General features: G+C 40.3%; 1 protein-coding gene and 1 long non-coding RNA gene across 5 annotated transcripts in view; one reads left to right on the top strand and one right to left on the bottom strand.

Moving 5' to 3' along the window:
* Positions 1-24,989, bottom strand: part of KIAA1549L (KIAA1549 like) — a 156,082-nt gene that overhangs the window by 3,055 nt on the left and 128,038 nt on the right. For all 4 annotated transcript variants that reach the window (XM_083724236.1, XM_083724237.1, XM_083724238.1 and 1 more), the window contains 5 exons: positions 24,438-24,567; positions 21,106-21,456; positions 12,356-12,453; positions 10,873-11,021; positions 2,698-2,849 (listed from right to left, as the gene is read on the bottom strand). In XM_083724236.1, coding sequence (XP_083580362.1) covers positions 2,698-2,849; positions 10,873-11,021; positions 12,356-12,453; positions 21,106-21,456; positions 24,438-24,567 — 880 coding nt within the window. The remainder of the gene's footprint in view (positions 1-2,697; positions 2,850-10,872; positions 11,022-12,355; positions 12,454-21,105; positions 21,457-24,437; positions 24,568-24,989) is intronic.
* On the top strand, positions 1,332-9,360 carry LOC310838750. Its single transcript, XR_014561149.1, has 2 exons — positions 1,332-2,010; positions 3,892-9,360. It is a non-coding gene; the product is annotated as an uncharacterized lncRNA (long non-coding RNA).

The raw sequence follows: 24,989 nt of genomic DNA, 5'->3' as shown, positions 1-24,989 counted from the left end.
ATCATTCTTCTTGGATGACTTGAACGACAAAGTATAAATATTTTAAAAATATGCTTACTTCTCAATTTTAATAGCTTTGTAGAAATATGAGTGGGAAAACACCAAATTGCTCATCGTTCCCCAAACCATAGTGTACTAGTAGTGGGTTGCCCATCAATAAAGCTCCTGATGGAAAATTTACAGTAAAGGCACATTTATCTTCTCTCAATAATTTAAACTGCATGGGGAAATTTCAAATCCAGTATTGGACTATGTTGATTCATTGCCTCCAAGGCTGTCAAATATTAAATCCTGGAGTGATTTAATACCTCCAATGTGTTTCTATAATATTTAAATAATCTTAGCAATCTTACAATGGTCTAAATTGGAAGGTTCCAGGCCAAGCTAGCAATCTAATCTACAGTACTGATTACAAGGTGCCAACATAATGTTTTATACAGAATTTGCAAACTGGAATTGTTTATCAATCTGAATCTGTACCAACAATCTTTCATTCTATGTGTACCCTATATGGCTCTATCTCTTAATTAGACAAGTACTCTCTGAATCGCTGAATAAACAATTCTCAAGTTTGAAATTGTCAATACTATCATATCTTATAAAAGCATATTCCCAGACATTATAACAACACCTTATATCCAGTACCTAGAAAGAAACAGTCCAGATTTGATAAATTTACTTCTAAAACACCTGTTAGATGCTGAGTCTTTTTGCCACCCAGCTGCTTACTCATATTTATGCACTGCAAGGCCCTTATTACTTCATCTATGTGAGGCATAAAACTAAAATCTATGCAGTACCAAGATGCAAGTGACAATAAAATTCAGTCAAAGCAAAGCACATTTGCTTATAAAACTGTGTTATGGGACACATTTAACAAAGAGAGGTTTCAGAACAAAACACTAGAGGTCAGTATTTCGCCAGTTTCAATGCTTTACAATAGTACTTCTGAGGTAAGTACCACAAAAATGCAAACTGTTTTGTCTGCCAAATGCTTCTTTGTATCTTCTCATGAGGCTGGTACTATCACTAGACAGAAGCCCTTGAATGTATATAATGGCTGTTTTACTAAGGGAGATACTTTTAAAAAATCTAGAAAGTGTGTGCTTTAATACTTGAAAATCCTGCATTTAGGCAGTGGAAGTTTCTGGAATCTTCCCATTTCCTTCAAGACGCCTCTTAATTTTATTTACAAAAAATCTATCCTGCCTATCTCATGATGTTCAAGATAACTTGAACACAAATACACAAATAAACTGCAACTTCTCTCATTTGGTTCCCCATAGTTTCTAAAGAGAAAACATATTATGTGGTAAAAAAAAACCAAAACCCTATAATTATCGCATAAAACTTGTCTCAAGCAAATGTCTATTTTGTCATACACTTGACAGGAATCCAATATGGGAACTACATGATTTTCTTCATAGGCATGAAGTAAACTGATCCCATATGAAGCAGTCAAAAAAGTAGCATGATCTTTAGTTCTCTCCTCACAGTGATAACAATTCCAAAACCTGTTAACCAGGCCCAGCAGTTTCACTTTCACCAGTCACACTCTGAGTTTGTCAGGGAGTACAGCTCTTCCCTTCGACAGAAAGTACCATTTTCTTCAAAATGAACTAAATCTCACTTAGCAATTGCTTCTTAACACATCAAAATAGAAAAATCCCAATTTATAGTCAATTTAAAAGTATCTTTGCCTATCACTCAGGGTGAGCTAAACAAAAATGGCTTTGGTAACAAAAATCTTGTCAGACCAGAATTTAAAAAGAGTTACCAACTGTATCCCCAGTGACAACAATTTGGGATGGGAGAGATGTAGATGGAAACTGAATACTCTGTGAACATTTTATTCATGAAGAGCATGCTGTCTTTTTGGAGAGCAACATATTTGGTTGTTAGCACATATTGCTAACACAAATCACCCTTAGCATTCTGGTTTGCATTGTCTTCATACACCCACTGCCAACAGCTTGGGAAATTATCTGCAAGTCCCACCTTGGCTCAAAGGTATGCTGGATATCAGGCTGTGGTTAACAGCTCAGAGGAATTCCTGACAAATGAGCTAAATCAAAGCAGACCATATAACAAATGAGATGTGGCTCTATAAGTCATCTCTTTCCTATTGATTTCCTGTCCTGAAGGCCCTGGTGCCTTATTCTTTGTATGGCACTCATAGCTCTTAAGAGAGTTAGGTTATGGCTCAGGTAGAGAATCTGCTTTGCACACAGAAGGCCTCAAGTTCAATCCCCACCACCTCCAGGTAGGTCTGGGAGATACTCAGATAGCCTCTGACGGCCAGTATAGTGAGCTAGAATGGGGCAATGGTCTGGCTCAGTGGAAAGGCAGCCTCCAATGTTCCTAGCAAATAACCTCTGCTTGGCCACACAGGACAATTTGCACCAACTGCAAAAGCAAAGTGCTGCTTTTTGTTCAGAAAGAGGTATAAAACAGAATCAAGAACTTCAGTGAAGAGAATTTACTACATTACATGCCAAGATCATTCTTTAATATTTCCTGTTCTCTTTAGGCCAGTGTAAAATAGGCAACCAGTAGCTGCAACTTTGCAACGAATACTGGCCGTAGCCCATGAAAAGTACTGTCTATGTGGAAATTTCCCTTTCCAAAGGGACTTCCAAGAAAGCTTACTATCTGCATTCAACATACAAATCATAGAAAGAAAATGTGAAAAATTACCGAGTCTGCCCATTGCCCTGGTAATCCATTTTCTGCCGCATAGGACATCCAAGCTTGGTTCCTGTATGCAGTAGGTGGTGTTGGGATGAAATAGCCTGTGAACCCGGGTTGGTTCGCTGCTGGGATGGCAAACACTGCAGGAACTGTACTTCCTATCAAGAAACAGGGAAGATGATTAGCAATCAAAATACATTGCTCTAGACCTAGAGGAACATTGCAAAGGATACCCAAGATGTTCCAACTAGAAGGTGCCATTTTGCATTGGCAATAGAAGCCCCTTGCCAAAGAAAGAGCATGTATTATTGTATCTGCACATAGTGCCTTGTTGCCACTGTTGTAGGATGAAACATCCCACAACAGAATATACCTGTTTGAAGAGGTCAACCCAGCACTGACACTGCTCTTGACACAGTGGAGACACCAACACCATGGTCACCCAACTAGTGATCATACTTGTCTGTAGAAAGAACGAGTATGAAAATTGAACATAGGCACAGTGCAGATGCACATTCATGGATTTATGCTACTGCAGAGAGAAAATTAAAAAAGCCGAAGAGATGATTTTGCTGGTCAGTAGCCTAGTGAATCTATGTAAAGTACTGTATGTGCTGTTATAAACATTTAATATGGATTCTAATATTGTTCTATGGTGTAGTTTCTCTTGTACAGTTTATGAGAATAAGTACAAGCAGAGCAGTATATTTCAGAATGTAATGGATAAGAATGCTCTTAGGATATTGGGACAAGACAGTCCTATTGAATAGGGAACAGTTACACAGCAGGGTTTGGAGCTTCCAGAAAGCACTGTAACTATCTGTTATTGCTTTGTGAATGGATTTGTTTGCATAGGGTGCTTTGTACATTCCAAGGGGGATATGATCTCTAATATAGTCCTGTAGGGAACATCATTCTTTTTAGACAATATGTCATATGCACAAATGTTGGATTATGGAGGAAATAAAGAAAAATATAGGTGTGACTTGTTCCTTCGCTGCTGTGTGGATTGGTCTTCACATGGTTCAGATAATGTTGTACCAACTACCTGCTATTTAAATCAATATCACTTAAACCTTCATTTCCTTCATGTCTGAATCATTTTACATGAACATATCTTGTTACATGATTATAAACCCATTATGTTTTTTTCTGATGCTTTGCAGCATTTTTGCATAAACAGTTTTTTGCTCCCACCAGGGTGATCTTCATCAGTTGGCAAATGGATGGATCTTCACTCTCACTGGAATCTTCTGGGAGCCACTTGTTAAACTGCCGGCAACACATCACTGCTTTCAGCTTGAAACATGTTGCTAAGTGTTAGAAAAGGAATCCATCTTTATCTTCTGTTCAATGAAGCATCTCTCTTACGTGCCGCACACATCAGCTGCCAACATGTGTATTAAGTGCAGCAAGTCTTTGGACTAGTTCTTGTAACCATTTTTTGAACCAAAATCACAAATAACAAAAGGCATTACTTTCTTTTCTGGGAATCTCCCAGGACTATGTTAATTTTAAAACTCTTTTTGATATGTGGCACACAAAAACACCCAACCATCTCCTAAATAAATACTTGTGTTATTCATAACACAATTGGCATGTTGAAAGTATATTCAAGATTTATATTCCAATTACAAAATTATTTGAATAAGCATTGCATATTAATACATTCTAAGGGAAGGACAAATCAACAATCAGGAGTCAGAAACTCAGTAATTTTTAATTCTGTGTTATCTGTATTCAATACAGCTTTTATCAACACAGAAAACAAGCCTCTCTTTCATTTTCGTACTGCATCCTGGTACAGTCTCTTCCTGAAACCAATATTGTTCCTATAAAGTTCTCTGTGGAATTTAAAATCATGTGTTCTGTACCCCCCCCACCCAATTAGTTCTATCACAAAATAGGGATGCTACTCAACAAGTCAATGAATACTAATTGAAAACCAACAAGGCTGTTCCATTATTGTCATCAGTTGTGAAGAATGGTCTTTGCCTCCATTCTACTTAACAGGCCAACCCTCTCCTTGTGGTCGTGTATTAAACTGATAAATGCACCTGAGTAACTTGAAACAAAACACTTCACACACATGGGATGTTAAGCAGAAACAATATATTTTAATAAGACGAAGTTCCATTTTTTAAATTTCAGTTTACAGCAGTTTTCCAGCCTCTGTTGTCTACAATGGGCTTGTCAAATTGCATAAATGTTGCTTATGAAGTTACATGAGATGAATGGAACCAAGGACACCAACCAAAGCACCCTTTATATGGGAAGGGGGGGCGTATGTTAGAAGTTAGCCACATGTTTTCATGTAGTCATGTTCCTCTAGTGACATGTGATCCACTCAGGTCACTAGAACCTAATGTGATACCTTGAACTTGAATTTAAAAGGTTTCAGGTTATATTTCCTGTGCTGATGAATACACCCCTGAGTGGGAGTGGCATTGGGTGCATTTATCCTTATGGGACTCAACAACAATCTAAAAACAGCAAATAAAAAAAAACAATTAAGAAACAGAGACATCAAATTACAAACAGAGTCTCGTGGAATCATAGGTTGGAATGACTGCAGATGCAACACAAGCAGTTCAAATTGGGAAAATGCTTTGAGTGCTTAAAGCCATTTCCAGTACCAATATTTATACCACGGCTGTATATTTACACCACGCTTTAGAGTCACAGAGATTACTTGCGATAAACCCAGGTTTAGTGTAGCGAGGAGCTTCTATTATGCTGGAGCAATTGTAAGCTTCTCTTGAGGAGCCAGTATTACTCATATGCTGCTTCCAGAGCCAGAAGGATACAAGTATCAAATAACCTTAAATGAAAAAGAGAGTTCCAATGTGTGTGTGTTTTTTGTCCTATGCCACCTTTAATCCATGACTATTTTCTTTTTTTTTAAAGGGAAGTAGAACCAATAACACATCTTCTCCACACATTCAGCCATTTTGATCTTGTGGAGAAGAACAGCAGAAATCATTCCTCCTGCCCTCAAGTTCAAAAATAAAAATAAAAATGAGGCAGCTGCTCCAATGCAAATACAATAAATGACCTTTCAGAATCAGGACCTAACTGTAAAAGAACTCACCCATCAATATACATGCTTAGTTATTAAATAAGCTTGCATTCACACATGACTTTACATTTCGAACTGTTTCTGCTACAGAAGGGAAGAGTGGTGGTCATGCATGCTACGGAAATCAGACCCATGTGGCCACAGGAGAATCTTCTAATGCTGGCAGTGGTGGTGAGTAATATGGATTTTAATACTAGAGAGCTGCCACAGAAGCTTTCTTTTAACGTAAGCGATTGGCTGAATACTTTTAGGAGTCCTGTGCTATCATTTGGAATCACCGGTGCTTAAAGCTTACCTATGAAGAGAAACTGCTAGATGGAAAACAATCCCAACCCGAGGCCAATTCTAATGTGTGCCCTCTTTAGCTACACGGTCCACATACCAACCTAAACTGTATTGATGGGACCAGAAGCCCAGAGCCAGCAACTTATCTTTCATAGGCTGTCTTTTCTGAGGTAGTCAAAGCACACTGAAGACCTACAAAAGCCTAGACTGTCAACCGTACCACTTATATTTGTTTTATCTTAGTTCTATGTAGGGAGGCACAAGGGTAGTTTTTAGGTTTGATTTGGTTTTGTTGATTTCAAGAAAATTTGAGGGCCTCTGGTCAAATGAAATTCTCTGACTGCTGTAAATAGCAGCAGTAGATCCATAGAACCAAGGCTGTGAACCACCCTGAGATCTAAAGATGTAGGGCAGCATACAAATTTAATAAATAATGTTTATTTATCATAGCTCATGCTTTGTCTTGATATTTAACAATAAAGAGTGCTTCCTCACTACAATATTCTCTGACTGGTCTTTCTGATCTTGAGGCAGTAATTCATTGTCTCCCAATTACATAGTCACACTCATGAAAGCCTTGAATCCAAGTTTGAAAGGATCAGCAAGTCTAAAATGCATACGTTGACATGGAAGAAGAATCCTGTTATCCTCTACACATCACCTTTCATATTCCGCAAAACTAAACTCCAGGGATAAAATTTCTGTTTAGAAATATCCAATGATAATAAGGATTGAATTACTACAATATCCTCCTCCTATTTTTGATGTTTTTTTCTGTGACGTATGTGCCAATCAAGGCTAGCATGTTATTAATGCTCTAAATAATAGCCATTTAATAAAATATCCTGGGGTCCCAAAGCCAGCCCATGTGAATGCATGATCAACCTGTTGTCTTGTTTATATAAAGCAAAACTGAGAAAATGGGATTTGGCACAGAAATTCTGAAGGTCATTATATTCTACGTCCCAGAAATTAAACAAGCTAAGTGTTGTTTTTTGCGAAGATTCTGTCATGTAGTTCCAGTATGTCTATATGACTTGTGGTAACTATTCCTAAGGAGATTCTGTGAAATTAGATACAATGAAAAACTTAATAGAATTATCATTCAGTTCAAATCACCAAAAGGGCTACACCTTAGTTAAATTTGAGGTCTCATTGAGGCAATCTTTTCCTCAGCAGAACTGGGAGTTTGGCATTCTCTCTTACTACCCATGACATTTAACAGTCGCCTTCTGGACAAGGAGAGTATCCATCACATTTGTTCTGCATCAAGCCAACTAGTGATGGTAAATAAATGTGCCATGGCAGTAGTAATTTACACCTTCCTAAAATGCTGACACCTCAGCATCAGACACCATCTCTTTTGGAGTACCAGCACCCAAATTCTAAACTGACCAACATTTAATATATTTAAACAAACAAGTATCTACAGTATTCTACATTGCTTCCCCTTTAAACAAAAATCAGACAAAAGCTAGCACAGCGCTTCCCAAGTCTATGTACGAAAGAGGAATCTTTCCATGTGGAGCCACCCAGGCTGTAGGCAGTGAAGAATATGTCATCTGGAGTAAGTTGGTTGAGGCAGAAAGGGCAGCCCATTCAGAGGTTAGGACAAAGAGATGCATCCTAGATGAAAACTGAATGCCAGCATCCTCTTTAATAGTAGGTGTGAATCACTGTGCTAGCTAGCCAAATGTTACCATAGTATAATTTTTTTCTCATTCCCATAATTAGTAGTTTTGTACAAGTCTACTACCAATCAGTTCCAGAAATATTCAGCTAAACTGCGCTTATCAGAAACAGCTCCTGGCAAAAGATGTCTGTGGCAATAGAAGGCCAAGAAGCATGAGCTGCGTTACTGTATGTCAACCACTGGGAGCTGGGAGCAGAAGAGCACACAAGCACTAACACACCCCTTGGCAACATGCAAACTGTGCTGAGCGGTCCCCTGGGACTATTTACATGCTTAAAATTAAGTAAAACTCTTAAACGCTCCACTGGATCACAACCTAAGGCAATATAGTGAAATTTCTACAAGCCCTTTTTCCCCACCCCCAACCGGGTGCAAAAAAAATAAAACCCATAGTTTAGTACCCAATCATAAATACAATGCGATTCCCATTTGTTTCAGTGAAAAGTTTGCTTCCATGTAGTGAACTTAGGACTGTGGCCTTAACTGCAATTTTTGTTAGGGGCAGTTGTTTAAGACAAAGGCATTTTTTGTTGGTACATTATTAAATTTCTATCTTACAAAGAAAATTAAGGGATTTTATATTTTTACAAAGATGTTATTTTACATGTGTAGGAAAAGTGGATATAATGTTCTTGCAATAGCTTAGCACCTCGTGATTTCAGAGTCAGAAAGGTTAGGGAGACTCATCAGTGTCAACGCCAACAGCTCATTCAGCCCAGTGTCATCCAGAAATTTCAGAGTTTTCAATATTAAGAGACTATTCTGTGTCTCATGAAATTTGAGGCACTGGAATACCTCATCAATGGAACTGAGTGCCTGATGTATTCGAATAACTGTGAAGTTTTGGGGAACTTAATCGTGAAAACAATGTCTTTTGAATATTTTTTTTTAAAACTGCAACACACTATTGATTCTTACTTCTTTATGTTCACATAAGTTACTGGAAGTGCAATTTTATTCTACTGATCATTTACCACTATTCAGTATTTTAAAAATACAAAAGTATACCAGCAGTGTAGCAGACAATGCTTTGAATTTGGAAGGACAGATGTTACAACAGAAGATAGAAAACAGAGACTTCAATCTAGGGATCTAGGGATATAGGAGCACAGTTGCTCATGTAGCAGCCATGACATGTACACAGCTATTGTTGTATCACAGATTAGAAGATGGAAGTATCCAAAGGGGGGGGGGGTAGCTGCAGATAAAATGCCCCCAAATCAGTAAGCGAGTCAGCATATTCTCCTACACATTTTTTCATTTTCAACTTCTGTTTGCCCCAACCACCCTCTGTGAGAAGCAAAGTGAAAAATCTTGCTTCTAGCCTCTTATTTAGAAGCTAACGTTCCACAATGAATGGATTCTTTATAGACACATGGCAACTTACTCCAAAACGTCGCAGGTGGGGCCAGGGGGAGGGGGAATGCAAGTGAACATCCATGGTACAACGTCTGCAGGAGAAAAATCTCAACTCTACTTTTCTTGTAAACCGCTTACGAATTTTACTACAATCAAGCGGTATGTACATTTAAATAAATAACTAAGGAAAGGAAAGGAAAGGAAAGGAAAGAGGAAAGTTAAATAAATAAATAAATAAATAAATAAATAAATAGGATAGGATAGGATCAGCAAGCAAAAGGCGATCCCAATCTACCCTCACCAACATTTTTCTCAAAGACAGAACAGTTACTCTTCCCTTGCTCACCTTTACTTTGACACATTTCTAGCAGCTGAGTGAACGCCAATCGTTTAATGTCGTTCTGTCAGGTTTCAAAACCCCTGAAAAATCACCTGTTTCTTCCAGACCTTCTTGTGAACCCGGAAACACAAATGATCCTTTTATAATTTGCTTGCACATGCCCTTCCTACCCTCCAGCAACACAACCTTCTATTCTTTGTATTTGATACACATTGCGCTGGGTTTCTGTTCAATCTGGGGTGGGGGGGAGAGAATCCTTTTCAAGATGATATGGGCTTCAGCAACTGGATGATTGGTTTAGTCAACTCAAGAACACTAACAAAATGGCAGCTCAAAGTTACAATGTGAAATAGAAGATGAGCCCAACTAATTCACACACAGTCTTACACAAACATTTAGGTTGTAGACGTCCAAATGTACCTAAGCAGATATATAATGTCTGAAGTGTTTCCTTAATACAGAAAGGATTTTGCTAAGTTGACTGGAATTTCTTTGTAATCAAAGAGATTGGGGTCGGGGAGGCAGAGCTCAATGGTATAGAACATGCTTTGCATGTATAAGGTCCTAGGTTCAGTCACCAGCATCTCTAGCACGTGCTGAGAAAGACCTCTGGTCTGAGACCCTGGAGAGCTGTGGCCAGTGAGAATAGATGATACTGGACTAGACGAACCAATGTTCTGACTCAGCATGAGGCAGCTTCATGTGTCCATATATTTTTTTTTTCTGAAGCTTCTCATTGCAAGTAGAATCTACTTGATAGTGAGCTCCCGGAAGAAACGCCTACATGTTATGACCATATTCAACCTATTTAATGTGAAGTGAAGTTAATCTGAATTGATCTGCCACAAAGGGAACCTGGTCAGTCATGAATCAGGATATCCTCACCTAATTCATTTTGGAATGGTTTGCAAGGACATGCTAGCTTGCAAGCTGGAGACACAATGAAACAATCACATGACATTTGCCACCAATTCAGGATGGCTTCACCACATTTAGCTGAAAGTGGTAATCTGAACAGGCTCTTTCTAAAGAAAGCTTGTGGCCTTTGGGTCAATGCAGAGTGCATTCCACTCAAGAGTAAGCAGCCATTACAAGGGAAACGGTCTACGTTACAGGGCCATTTGCTTTCTGTACAGCAAAACACACCATCGGTTCCAAGATCCTGTCTTAGAAAGATGCCAATTCCAGGTGCTTCAAACAGAAAGACCATATCCTTCCTCCCCATTCCTCTCCCATATTAGAAATATGCTGCATGTGATAAAATGAAAGAGTGTGTGGGGATCCTTTTATTAATTCTCCTCATCAAGCCTTCAAGAGAACCATTTAACACAGTCCTAAACAAGGTGCTTGCAAGATCTCATACGCTTGTCTCTATGCCATACAGACTTAGATGTGGTCTCTGTTTGTACCGCATGCGTTTTTCACCTGAGTAATTCAAGGCTGATTGATCCAATGGAGCCACAGATACTGGGGCTCTTGATACTGGGACAAAAGGGGCATGATCATGCGGCTGAATCTGTTCAGTTCCACTGGACTCTGATATTCTTGTCTTGCTGCCAATATCAGACGTCGACCTGTATAATATATATTGGAAACATCAGTCATTCCAACATCAAGCACACATCAGTTGCAATCCACAACCTACTTGCTCTGGAGCAGACCAGTTAACTACAGCTTTAGCCACAGAAGTATGGGATCTTTTTGTGAAAAGCGGGTAGAAAAAGCATTTTGCTTTTTGCTTTGATAGTCGTTTACAATGGGTGCATACCAGTAGAGCTGAGTCGCTACTTCAAGCATCATTTTATAGCCTGCATCCCAAAGACATATCCCGATTTGTTATAGCACAAATATATGTTAGAAAATAAAAATAAATAAAAAGTAGTGAGGCTACAACAAACAGCACTGGTTACTTACTGTATCCTGCCTATACTGATAATTTTCTTTTAAAAATCAAAATATAGTAAGTTTAAAAACACAGTAATTTCAGTAAAAAAAATCCTATTTCTTTTATATAGTCTGTGTAGCTCAGTGCTACATTTGTTCTGACAGTGAAGGATGAGCATGGCTGCCCGTGTTTTACAGTCCACTGATATTTTTGCACAACAGTTATGACATCACTGGCAGCCAATCAGGACAGCTCAGCTGTTTCTGTATTCTTATGCTAATGCACAGTAAAATATAACATGCCTGCTATGTTGTGGCTTTGCAAACAGGTGTCATTTTATAGAAGCAGCATTTCATAGACCAAGAGCCTGAGCTATGCAACTACTACTTAGGAATGCATGGATATGAGCTAGCTGACTGTGAGAAAACAGAATTTAAAAGGCAATGTCCACAAGATTAGAATGAATGGAAACTGTACAACAGCAGTGCCTGGAGAACTGGGCACTAAATACTAAAACATTGTTAAAACTGATTCATATTTATTAGGCGTTTAAAGTGCAGATAAGAAACTTGATGGCAACAATCTCTCTAAATGTCTTCAGAGTGCCAAAACCAATTTTATAAGGTCATCCATATATTTTGCAATGCTTACTGCTAGTCGTCTCAGAAGAGAAAAACAGGGAGGTTTATGAATCATTTACTTCTTTTACAGAACAACCAATCTGGCATGCCTTTATGATAGAGGATTTAAATCATGGTTTAAGATACTATTAAGTATCTGAGTGGCTTACAACTGAACAATACCCCACATTTTTCCTTGCTTGCTTGCTTTTAAAAACAATTTGAAAACCTAAAATTCTGAAATGACACTGCTTGATTATAGTTTCACAAATACCTATACAGCATAAGAAATGCTAGCCCTGTAATGCATCTGAGGCTTTCAATATCAGTTATAAAGCAATCTTCCCTCTTGAGATAGAGATACAACATTTTCAACTAAAACATAAAAACAACAGCATAGTACCTCCTAAGAGAGGTGACGGCAACAGGTCCCGTCCGAGGAGGCACAGGAGGAGGTGGAGAACCCATCACCATTTCAGGGAGTGGAGAAAATCTATAAGCCTGTTAAGAAAAATAAATAAATATTTCCTCAACGATCTACTGACTTTTCATAAAAAATTATACTGCATTGCATTTTTCCAAAATATGACATAAGCATGTTGGAAGAAGACTGTAATCCAAGCCTATTTCAAAGTGAACATTATTAGCGCATCCTAAAATTTCAACGCTGCAGTGTTCTTGTCTGTCTGAATTCTCCCCCAAGGAGAATTCAGAATGGGTTTTTTGTCCCACTAAAAATAAAAATATTTTGATGTTGGAATATCTCAAGGCACCTAACATTATCACAGGAAACAAAAATGTCTACAAGAAAACCATTTTATATTTTAACTTTTCTTTCCAACCTTTTTAACAGGGAATATGTTTCATGTTCCTCTAGGCAAGAACAAGCAAGTTCCTTTATTATGACAACATAAAGACTCAATTTAAAAAAACAAAAAACAACCACCACCACCAAAGTAAAGTAATCCTGGGGATCAGAATTTAGAGGCTATTGTATCAGTCACCCAGGATTTACAGAGTTTGACAGAAAATGGCAGATAGCAAAATTAAACATTTTTGCCATGTTACACGCGTGTCAAAACACCTCCCTGACACTGTCACCATCAGCCTATGGCCCAAAGCATGAGATACTAATCTTGCAGCCTTTGCACTGTGACAGAGATTGTCAAGTTAACTTGGGAATACAGCGACAGTTATCAAATCTGCTTAGTTTGAAATGCTGCCCTGACATCCTCTACTTTTCATTCTCCTAGAATAGCCAACATATCAAAATCATCACTGAGAACAGCATGGCATTCTAGGCACCCTAAATAGACACCTTGACACAGGAGGTGTTGTAAGATTCAGATAGGATGCATTCAAACACATTTCCTACTCTATCACTTAGGAGAGTTCAGAGAGAGAGGGTGTGGGGAGGGAGCCGAGAGAGACGAATAGGTAGATGAGAATGCATTTGCTTCATTTCTCCCCTGGTCCTGCTGCCACCATGCAAGCCAAAGCTAAGCCAAGCCATAGTTAGACTTGGAATTATGTCCAAACGCATGATCATGGTTTGTACTTGGCTCATTGACCATGGTTTGCCTGTGGGAGATAAACCAGGAGCCCAGGTTTCTGAGCCCATGGGCAACTTCCACCAAGAGTTAAGCAGCAGCATTAACCTTTGCATTTAATGTAACTAGCTTTCAAATAAACCCCAATGAATGGATCAAAAATAACAATGTTTTTCTGTCTCCCCATCCTAGCAGTTTTGAGTATGAAACCTGGGGGGAGGGGGTTCATTCTTGCACCATAAGAGGAATAATCTGGGGACTTTATAAGCTATCCATACAGGCATGCTTATTTCTATTATGAAATGTGAAATGTCTTTTTACAAAACAGGGTACACCAGGGTAAGATACAGCAACTTTAGCTCTAGGGTCTTTTTCTTGGTTACAAAGCAAATTTCAGACTGTTCTCTATTTCACAGTAAACTCAGTATTTCACAGGCCTATTTTTAAATGGATGTTCTGCCAATGCTTGATATGTTAAGGACTTATTATTTGTCAGGGAAGAAGCATATCTGCCTTAGATTAGCACAAAAAGTTGGTCTTTATATATTGTTTTGTTACAGATGTTATTATTAAAGAATCCAAAACCAACGGTCTTTGGAATCAGTGCCACAAGAAAGAGGTGGTTGGAAGGCACAGAAAGTGTCCAGGCTGCATCAGGATATATTACACATATACAAGATCATTGGGAAATGTTTGCAAAGACCAATGTAACTCTCTACAGTGGCAGGCAGTGGGTAAAGTATAACTATCTAGCTGGATACGCTAAACCATGCCAAGGCAAGAGTAAATGCTTCATCTGAGTAAATACTTCAAAGGGAGAGATGAATGAGAAAGGTAGAGATTGCACCTCTAACCAAAATGGAACATGTCCTGAGGAATTTGCCAACCCACACTTTCCCCATGTCTCCCCAGTAATATGTATTAAAAAAAAAAAAGAATTATAATGGTGGAGATGTTATCAGGTTAAGCCTTCTGCTCTGATGATATCAACAGCAACCATTTTTCCTAACTACACATAACAGAGAGCTGTGAATTGGTGGTGCCCAAAATACCTTTAGCAATATGTACTTTGGGCCTTGGTAAATAAAACAGATTGGGCTGGCTAGATTCTCTGAAATCAACACAGGGAAAGGAAGGAAGCTCTAAAGTTTTTTCTTTCTTTGTGAACAACTTATTCAAGGTGTAGGTGGGCTGGAGATCACCAGCTGCTTCTGTTTAGTCACATTTTCCAGGAACAACCCCAGCAGGTTTGCTATAGCCTATCTTAATATCAATGAGGTGATTCATAATTGATTTAGCTCAGGCAGAAAAAAACATTTTTCTTCCTATTTAACTGTTGAGAAAAGGACCGGGATTAATCATACGCCTGTCTCCCTTTTTAAAGTGTAGGTGACAGACAACCTAGCCCACAAGACTGGAAGCCCATAGATAACAGTTTTCGCAGTGTCTCTTGGGAACTTTCTTAAGTATACATGACATTATGGATCCTTCTTTTCGTCGCAGGTGCTCTGAATGAAGGAGGACAGCATAAATAAATAAAATCTCCTGAATCTCAAGGTGGCTCTTTAATCACAAGATCTTGTTACTCTGACTATGTAGCAGACCAAGATGGAATATGAGATTCCTCTCCTGGATTGTCAACATATCCCAACCATAGATTCTGCCTGTCTAAACTTCATAGTGTTGGTTTAGCATGAGGCATCTCCTATTTGGATATAATTTGGCAATACATATCTGGGAATCCAATGACTTTGCCACCGGAAACACCTGGAAACCCTTTGTATTTCTCCCTTATGTTCACTTTATTGTAGCCCATCACTAACCTCATTTTTAGGAGCCAGGACAATGACAAGAAGCAATTATCTATCTAAAACTTATGTTCACTTTATTGTAGAAGAAGAAGAAGAAGAGGAGGAGTTTGGATTTGATATCCCGCTTTATCACTCCCTTTTAAGGAGTCTCAAAGCGGCTAACATTCTCCTTTCCCTTCCTCCCCCACAACAAACACTCTGTGAGGTGAGTGGGGCTGAGAGACTTCAAGGAAGTGTGACTAGCCCAAGGTCACCCAGCAGCTGCATGTGGAGGAGCGGAGACGCGAACCCGGTTACCCAGGATTACGAGACTACCGCTCTTAACCACTACACCATCACTAACCTCATTTTTAGGAGCCAGGACAATAACAAGAAGCAATTATCTATCTAAAACTGCCAATAAAGCTCCATTCTCAACACACAGGGTGCAGGGTGGGAGGAGCTTATCAGAGCTTGCAGGGCAGCAGCTGAAGAAGGAGCAAAAAGGGTTTTCTTGTGTGTGTGTTTCTTTGTGGCTGATTAGCTGCTCTCCCTGTGCAAAGGTCAGAGGGGGCAGGGTTTCTGTTGAGGCAGGTGATTAGCTGTGGGAGGAGCTTATCAGAGCTTGCAGGGCAGCGGCTGAAGAAGGAGCAAAAAGGGTTTTCTTGTGTGTGTGTTTCTTTGTGGCTGATTAGCTGCTCTCCCTGTGCAAAGGTCAGAGGGGGCAGGGTTTCTGTTGAGGCAGGTGATTAGCTGTGGGAGGAGCTTATCAGAGCTTGCAGGGCAGCAGTGCACGCCTAGCGGCGCACACAGTTTGATCCATCTTTTAGATTTAGGGGAGCTAGTCTCAAACGTTTGTTGGGGGAGACCTAGGTTTTTTTTGGGGGGGGAGTTATTTGTCCTGTCTTCACGCTTTTTATGATGGAGGACCGCTGTAGCCACCCCCAACGACATGTTCTCAAGATGGAGGGTGAGGGAACAGCTGCAGTCGCCTGCGGTTCCTGCGCAATGTTTGCCATCTTGCCATAGGTTGCAGGCAGCTTTACCCGCAGCAATTGCATGTTGATTGCCCTCTTAGAAGACAAAGTCCAGCAACTGGAGGAACGTGTAGCTACGCTACAAAGAATCAGAGAGCTGGAGCTCTTCTTGGAAGCAACAGAGCACACCGTCTCCACCAAGGAGGAGACAGGAGACTCCCCTGAGAAGGAGGCTAGTTCACCAACACAGGAGCCAGATATATGGAGAAACGTGACTCAAAGAAGTAGGAGGCCCAGGGTTCGCTCTGATTGTTTAGAAATACACAATTGCTTTGAGGTCCTCTCCCCTAGCATGGAAGATGAAGAGCAGACTCCATTTGAGGATCTCTCCCTCATTACAGTCGATCAGGTATATGAAGACGAGCAGCAAAGTCAGTCCTCAGGGAATGTGCAGGCGACCTTGGAATGGACAGCTCACGGAAGAACCCCGACCGGACCTAAGAGGAGGCGTGTAGTGGTGATAGGGGATTCCCTACTGAGGGGAACAGAAGCAGTGATCTGTGGGCCTGACAAGATGTCTCGGGAAGTGTGCTGTCTCCCCGGGGCTAAGATCCAAGATGTAACTGAACGACTGCAAGGAATCATAAAACCCACTGACAAATACCCCTTCCTCTTGGTTCATGTGGGAACCAATGACACTGTAAGCAATAGCCTCCAGAAGATCAAAAGAGACTACGAGGCTCTGGGCAGGAAATTGAAGCAATTAAATGCACAAATTGTCATCTCATCTGTCCTCCCAGTTGAACGACGTGGCCCAGGGAGAGAGGGAAAAATAGTGGAAGTGAACAGCTGGCTTCGCAAATGGTGTAAACAGGAACGGTTTGGATTCTTAGATCACGGACTGCAGTTTCTTGAAGATGGACTTCTGGCAAGCACCTCACAACGGTTGGGAGGAATGTTTTTGCCAAAAATCTCAGAAACCTCATCAGGAGGGCTTTAAACTGACTAATGTGGGGGAGGGAGACAGTGCTCCTGAAGGTAGGAGTCTATCAATTGATGAAGATGATCATCCAAATGTCATAGACCAAATGGAGCAAACAGCACGCAGAACTAGTGGTGGGAGGAAAAAATCCTTAAATAAGAGACACGGGGGAATGATTAATGGACTTCAATGTCTGTACACTAATGCACAAAGCATGGGAAATAAACAAGATGAGCTTGAGCTCTTGGTACAGCAAACTAAATATAACATAATAGGCATCACTGAAACGTGGTGGGATAAGTCCCACGATTGGAATGTAATAATAGAGGGATACAATCTATTTCAGAGAAACAGACCAGACAAGAAAGGAGGAGGAGTGGCGTTATATGTCAGGGATGTGTATACCTGTGAAGAGATCCAAGATTTAGAACCTCAAAGCCAAAGTGAGAGCATTTGGGTCAAAATTAAGGGAGAGAAGAATAACAGTGAACTCACTGTGGGAGTTTACTATAGATCCCCAAGCCAAACAGAGGACATAGATGATGCCTTCCTGGAACAGATGGCCAAGCATGCAAAAGGAAGGGAGATAGTAGTAATGGGGGACTTCAATTACCCGGATATTTGTTGGATGTCAAACTCAGCCAAGAGCATAAGGTCAAACAGATTCCTCACTGGCCTTGCAGACAACTTCATTGTCCAGAAAATGGGAGAAGCAACAAGAGGAACAGCCATTTTAGATCTGGTCCTAACCAATGTTGATGACCTAGTTAGTGGGGTAGAAGTGGAAGCATCATTAGGCGCGAGTGATCATGCTCTTCTGAAGTTTACTATACAGTGGAAAGGAGCAGCCAAGCATACTAGGACTCAATTTCTTGACTTTAAGAAAGCCGACTTCATAAAACTTAGGGAAGTGCTGGGTGAGATCCCATGGACAGTAATACTAAAAGGAAAGGGAGTTCATGATGGCTGGGAGTTCGTTAAGAGGGAGATAGTAAAAGCACAACTTCAGGCAATACCAATGAGACGGAAACATGGAAGGTGCCTAAAGAAGCCAGGGTGGCTATCTAAAAAACTTTTAACTGAGTTAAGATTAAAAAAGGATGTGTACAAAAAATGGAAAAGGGGGGAAATCACCAAAGAGGAATTCAAACAAATAGCCAGCACGTGTAGACACAAAGTCAGAAAAGCTAAAGCACAGAATGAACTCAGGCTTGCTAGAGAGGTTAAAAGCAACAAAAAAGGCTTTTATGGGTATGTTCATAGCAAAAGGAAGAACAAAGAAACAGTGGGGTCACTCAGAGGAGAAGATGGTGAAATGCAAACAGGGGACACAGAAAGGGCTGAACTCCTCAATGCCTTCTTTGCCCCAGTCTTCTCCGATAAAGAAAACAATGCCCGACCTGAAGAATTTGGAGCAAATGATTCAGCAGAGGAAACACAGCCCAGAATAACTAAGGAGATAGTACAAGAATACTTGGCTAGTCTAGATGTATTCAAGTCTCCAGGGCCAGATGAACTGCATCCAAGAGTATTAAAAGAACTGGCAGATGTGATCTCAGAACCACTGGCAGTCATCTTTGAGAATTCCTGGAGAACAGGCGAAGTCCCGGCAGACTGGAGGAGGGCAAATGTTGTCCCTATTTTCAAAAAGGGGAAAAGAGAGGACCCAAATAATTACCGCCCAGTCAGTCTGACATCAATACCAGGGAAGATTCTGGAGCAGATCATTAAGCAAACAGTCTGTGAGCACCTAGAAAGGAATGCTGTGATCACCAATAGTCAGCATGGATTTCTGAAAAATAAGTCATGTCAGACTAACCTGATCTCATTTTTTGACAGAATTACAACCCTGGTAGATGAAGGGAACGCAGTGGATGTAGCCTACCTTGATTTCAGCAAGGCATTTGACAAGGTGCCCCATGATATTCTTGTAAAGAAGCTGGTAAAATGCGGTCTTGACTATGCTACCACTCAGTGGATTTGTAACTGGCTAACTGATCGAACCCAAAGGGTGCTCATCAATGGTTCCTCTTCATCCTGGAGAAGAGTGACTAGTGGGGTGCCACAGGGTTCTGTCTTGGGCCCGGTCTTATTCAACATCTTTATCAACGACTTGGATGATGGACTCAAGGGTATCCTGATCAAATTTGCAGATGACTCCAAACTGGGAGGGGTGGCTAACACCCCAGAGGACAGGATCACACTTCAAAACGACCTTGACAGATTAGAGAACTGGGCCAAAACAAACAAGATGAATTTTAACAGAAATGTAAAGTATTGCACTTGGGCAAAAAAAATGAGAGGCACAAATACAAGATGGGTGACACCTGGCTTGAGAGCAGTACATGTGAAAAGGATCTAGGAGTCTTGGTTGACCACAAACTTGACATGAGCCAACAGTGTGACACGGCAGCTAAAAAAGCCAATGCAATTCTGGGCTGCATCAATTTGAGGAACGGCTAAGGGAGCTGGGCATGTTTAGCCTGGAGAAGAGGAGGGTAAGGGGTGATATGATAGCCATGTTCAAATATATAAAAGGATGTCACATAGAGGAGGGAGAAAGGTTGTTTTCTGCTGCTCCAGAGAAGCGGACACGGAGTAATGGATCCAAACTACAAGAAAGAAGATTCCACCTAAACATTAGGAAGAACTTCCTGACAGTAAGAGCTGTTCGACAGTGGAATTTGCTGCCAAGGAGTGTGGTGGAGTCTCCTTCTTTGGAGGTCTTTAAGCAGAGGCTTGACAACCATATGTCAGGAGTGCTCTGATGGTGTTTCCTGCTTGGCAGGGGGTTGGACTCGATGGCCCTTGTGGTCTCTTCCAACTCTATGATTCTATGATGATTCTATGATTCTATGATCTGGGCATCATGCTAACGCATAGTTAAGCATGGTGAGAACCAGTCAAAGTAAGACTCAGGCTAGTATGCTCCTCCCTCCCTCTCTACCACAACTTCAAGAAGTACTTCAGAAGCTTTCAAAGCAATTTTGAACTTAGCTTGTGAATATTAACCACAGTTTGATCGCAGTTTGTTGGTTCAAACAACACAACAAGCTGTAGTTAAGCAGAAACAGTGAATGCTTCCAAACACCTCTTTGAATCTACGCCTGAGGCAAGCTGCGGCTCATTCATATAATGCTAAATTACTGTTTAGGATGCTATCCACAGCAGGTCACTAATAAATGCTGGTTTTTTAAAGCCAACTTGACTTTTAGGGCTCTCCCACACTTCCGCTTGTCCTTCTGCTTTCCACCAGGAAGACCCGCTGCTTGCCATTGAATCAGAGCAAGCATCAATCAGTTTTTCTGCAGATTGACATTTGTTCCAATTATGAGGTAAACAGCAGTTTTTACTGGGGAAAGCAGTGGGAGAAATGGAAAAAACCACTCAGATCTGTGCCTAGAAAGCACAGGACAAGTGGAAGATCGGACCCACATGACAAGCAGATATGCGGACAAGCTCTTACTCTGCTTATTTTAAGTACAGTAAGTTAATTTCTATTTGATAAAGCCAACTTGGGTTATTCATCTCAAAACTAATCTAGAACACTTCTCTTCTCCCAGGACTTTGACTAAACAATCTAGGGCCTTTTAAACTGGTTTGGGGGGATATTGTTTTGTTTGCTATGTATTTTTGTGTTTTCATACTATAAACTGCCCTGTGATCCTCGGATGAAGGGAGGTATAGAAATTTAATATGAGGAGGATGATAATGAGGATGAAAACTGAATATCATTCACACAGCCCAGCAGAATCTTCAAGCCATGAAGTATGTGATGGCCAGAAGAGAAACTCCCTAAAGTCTAAATTCTGGCATTTCAAAAACAGTTCAAACACATATAAGTGGTCACTTACAGGCCTTGGCAAACTGTACTGATACACTTCTGGTCTATAGGTAGGCACCCACTGTATTCCTCCTCTGGGTCGAGACATGGTACCAGGAGCACTGGTCACAACTTCAGAGTATGGCAACTGCTGTGTAGAACTGTAAGCATCTTGCTGCCTGCTCTGTCCTCCATGACCTGCTGAGGCCAAACTAAAGGCTTCTTCCAATAGCATGTGCATCTGTTGTCTGACTTCATCAATGGATGGCTGGGAACTCAGAGTCGATGTCTCTGAATGGCCTTTTGCTTGATGAGCTCTGTTATAATTTCGTGGCTCATTGACACGGTCAACATTTGTTTCTTCTATCATTTCAGGCTCAGTCTGTTGGATATAAGAGAGAAAGTTGGGCAACTGTGCAAAAGGGTGGGGGGTTAATTCAGTAAAAATCCTGTCTGTGTCTAAGTCATAAGAAGTGATTATATTTGACTTTCATAAAGTGTTACATTTTCTTTACCAACCTCATTTGGCCTATCACCACCTATCCATAATGGACAGCTATTTCAGAAACCATGAAATGATTGTCTTTACCACGTGTTCGAGTTACAGATAGGTAGCCGTGTTGGTCTGCCATAGTCAAAACAAAAAAAATTCCTTCCAGTAGCACCTTAAAGACCAACTAAGTCAGTTCTTGGTATGAGCTTTCGTGTGCATGCACACTTCTTCAGATACATCTGAAGAAGTGTATCTGAAGAAGTGTGCATGCACACGAAAGCTCATACCAAGAACTGACTTAGTTGGTCTTTAAGGTGCTACTGGAAGGAATTTTTTTTGTTTTTACCACGTGTTATTCAGCTGATGAATGGCTAGAGAATTGGTTGTAGAATCATGTCATAAATGAAGTCAGAGGGGCAAATGACTCCAACATTCCCAGTGCTTGCTTGACTTCTCCCTCCCTCTCCAGCTCTACTTCTAGAGATCCATTTCAGTCAGAATGACCCCTTCCCATCACTGGTACATAAGTTATTTCTGTCCTCTCACACCTCCTCTGCAGCTTCCTGTGTCAGCATTTGCACTGTGAGTGGACCATTCCATCTCCCCAGTTGTGCTAGTGTAACACGAGCACAGACTGCAAAGTTTCATAGTCCTATAAGCAAGTTCTGAAATATATATATATATATATATATATATATATATATATATATGAAAATCTACGAAAGCATATATATATATATATATATATATATATCATTTTCACTCACGGTGTGATTTAATTTGACAACTCAGTTCAGCACTCCATTCAGTCTACTATGAGGTGCTCAATATTAGAGGATAATGTATATATTTAATAAATTATGTTAGGCAAGTTACAAACATATGGCAAACTCTCATTTGTGGGTGGGGAGGATTGAACTCAAAATACCTGTTTGCCACTTCTGTTACCTACTTAGGGAGCTGGGAATTGCTTGCACAGAGGCTGTTGGTGGGAGAGCACTGGACTTGAAAATTACTTTATACATGTAAATAGGCTAAACATGCAAGCAGTCTTTCAGCTAGGCACAAGGATCCATTTATACTACTAAATATTAAAAGATGCTCTGCAAATAGCATCTGCCATCTGCTCCTCATGTAGGCCTAAAAACATTTTGTACTATTTGCTTGCATTAATATTTTAAATTGTAAACTGCCTTAGGAGAAAGGCAGTATATAAATGCAAGCCATAAATAAATAAAGCACACACCTCCCCTCCCAATGCAAAATTGTTTCACTTCACTTTTGTATCATGCTGCTGTTGCCAAAAGGAAAGCCAAAGGAAGCTAACAACATACCAAAACAGTCTTTTACAAAAGGGAAACAGCTACCAGGAAAGAGTGAGTCAGAGAAAAGCTGCCTCTATCAAGCATTTTATCAGTAATTTTTCTAAAAGCCCCTTTTCCACCTGAAGCAGTTAAATTTAAAAACAGATTTAAAATAGGCTGTCCCTTTAAATTTCTGTTGCAGTGAAGCACACTAGAGCATAGCAGGCCATAATCCCAGTTACACAGCAAATTACGATTTATTTGTTCTGACAGGCAGTGTCAAAACATGGACAATCCCATCACAAACGTACTCTTGTGAATCTTTTTTGATGTTTCATAGTTTCCCTCACCTTGGCAAAGGAGCACACTATATTTCAGTGGATAGATAGGGTATTTAATACATCATGAGGATTACAATCCTTGATTTCTATATTTGTGATCTGGCAGATAGCGTATTCATTCAGCAGGGGCTGCTTTTATTCAGTCCCTAACATAGAATTTGCACCTTTCTTTTCTTGCAACTGCTGCACTGTAGGCCACCGTTGAAAAGGCCAAGACCAGGGATCACCAACCATGCACCTATAGGTACACCTACGCACCCAGTGGCAGGATCTGCACGGTCCCCTGGATCCCTCCCCCACCACTGAAATTAGGTTTGAAAGAAGCATTGTACTGCAGCCAACAGAATACACTGTAGTGTGGGCTTGACTGCGATGCGGCCTGGTGTTAATTCACAAAGCCCTAAACAACTTGGGTGCAAAGAACCTTAAGGACCCTCAGATTCCTTATGCTTTGCTTCAGCTGCTGAGCTCTTCTGATGGGGCCCTGTTGGTGGACATATTTTCCCAAGACTGTTTTTGTCACCATAGGTGCTAGAAAGTGGTTTAAATAACGAAAGAATGATGTGGCTTTTAGGATCCAGTTGCCTGTTCTAAGCTTGGTTGATATGGTAAGACTGCAGAATTGTATCATATCAGCAGAATCAATAAAATATTGTGTATGAATTTGGGTTTCCTTTTTGTTATTTACCTTTATACTAACAAAATGTGTGGAAGGCTCGACAAGATTGTAAGGAGCAGCCTTGTATTGTCAGATCAACAATCTACTTAGATTGTAAGCACCTTGAGCTTTTGGGAAAGGGCATGTCCCTGAGTGAATGTTTAAAATGAACGAACTGCTGTTATTCAAGCTTGACTTCAGGAACTGCCTTTCCCATGCCTTCTACTGAAGTGAATATATGATTAAAAAACCCCCTGAAACCTGAAGACCAAAATTGCATAAAATCAGTTCTAGCCATTGCTAAAATGGAAGTAGCTATTAACAGTGCTTTTTCTGGGGGGGGGGGAGCATACCCCTAAACATTTTGTGAATATAAGTTTGGCCTCATTGAGGGGCAGTATTTTAATATGAGTAGGAAAATGAGAGTACCCCTAAACTTTTTTTTTTTTAAAAAAAGCACTGGCTATTAAGCACTTTCACACTAGGTAGATTGTTTTGCTAGGACCGTTCTAATGTTTGCTACGCTTCCAATGCAACTTGTAGTGAATAAATTTTGCATGCACGTACATCATATCCACTGTTGCGGATACCACGCCTTTGTCTCTCTCGTGTAACAAGTAGATCCATCTCAGTTTCTCCTGGACTTGGACTGTTCAAAGACTGCCTGCTTCGGTAAACAGAGTTCTTCATTTGTTGCCTGCAGAAGAATAAAGTATTTAAATGAGGCCAGTATTGTTGTTGTTGTTGTTGTTGTTGTTGTTGTTGCCTACAACAATTTATTACCTGCCCTTCACCCCAAGGTCCCAAGGCGGGTTGCAATAATTGAAACATGAGACTAAGAACACTTTAAAACTTAAAATTACAGAAATAAGGCATGTCCTAAAAATATAGATATCAGGTGTAAAAAGCCAGAGTAAAGAGGTACATCTTCCATAATAGGATATCGGTTCAGTCTTTATGCTCTGAGTTCTGAAAAAAATATTCTAAATCATCAATTCCCACTCATCTCCAAGCTAAGTGGCTACACAGATACACACCCATGCATATTCAGTTACACATTGGCAGTCATCAAGTCAAATTATATATTGATTGCTTCAATGAAGACCAAAGATTGAAGCA

The sequence above is a fragment of the Podarcis gaigeae genome (genome assembly GCF_964106915.1).
Source record: "Podarcis gaigeae genome assembly, chromosome: 1".
Lineage (NCBI taxonomy): Eukaryota > Metazoa > Chordata > Lepidosauria > Squamata > Lacertidae > Podarcis > Podarcis gaigeae.
This window is presented reverse-complemented; position numbering and strand designations above follow the sequence as displayed.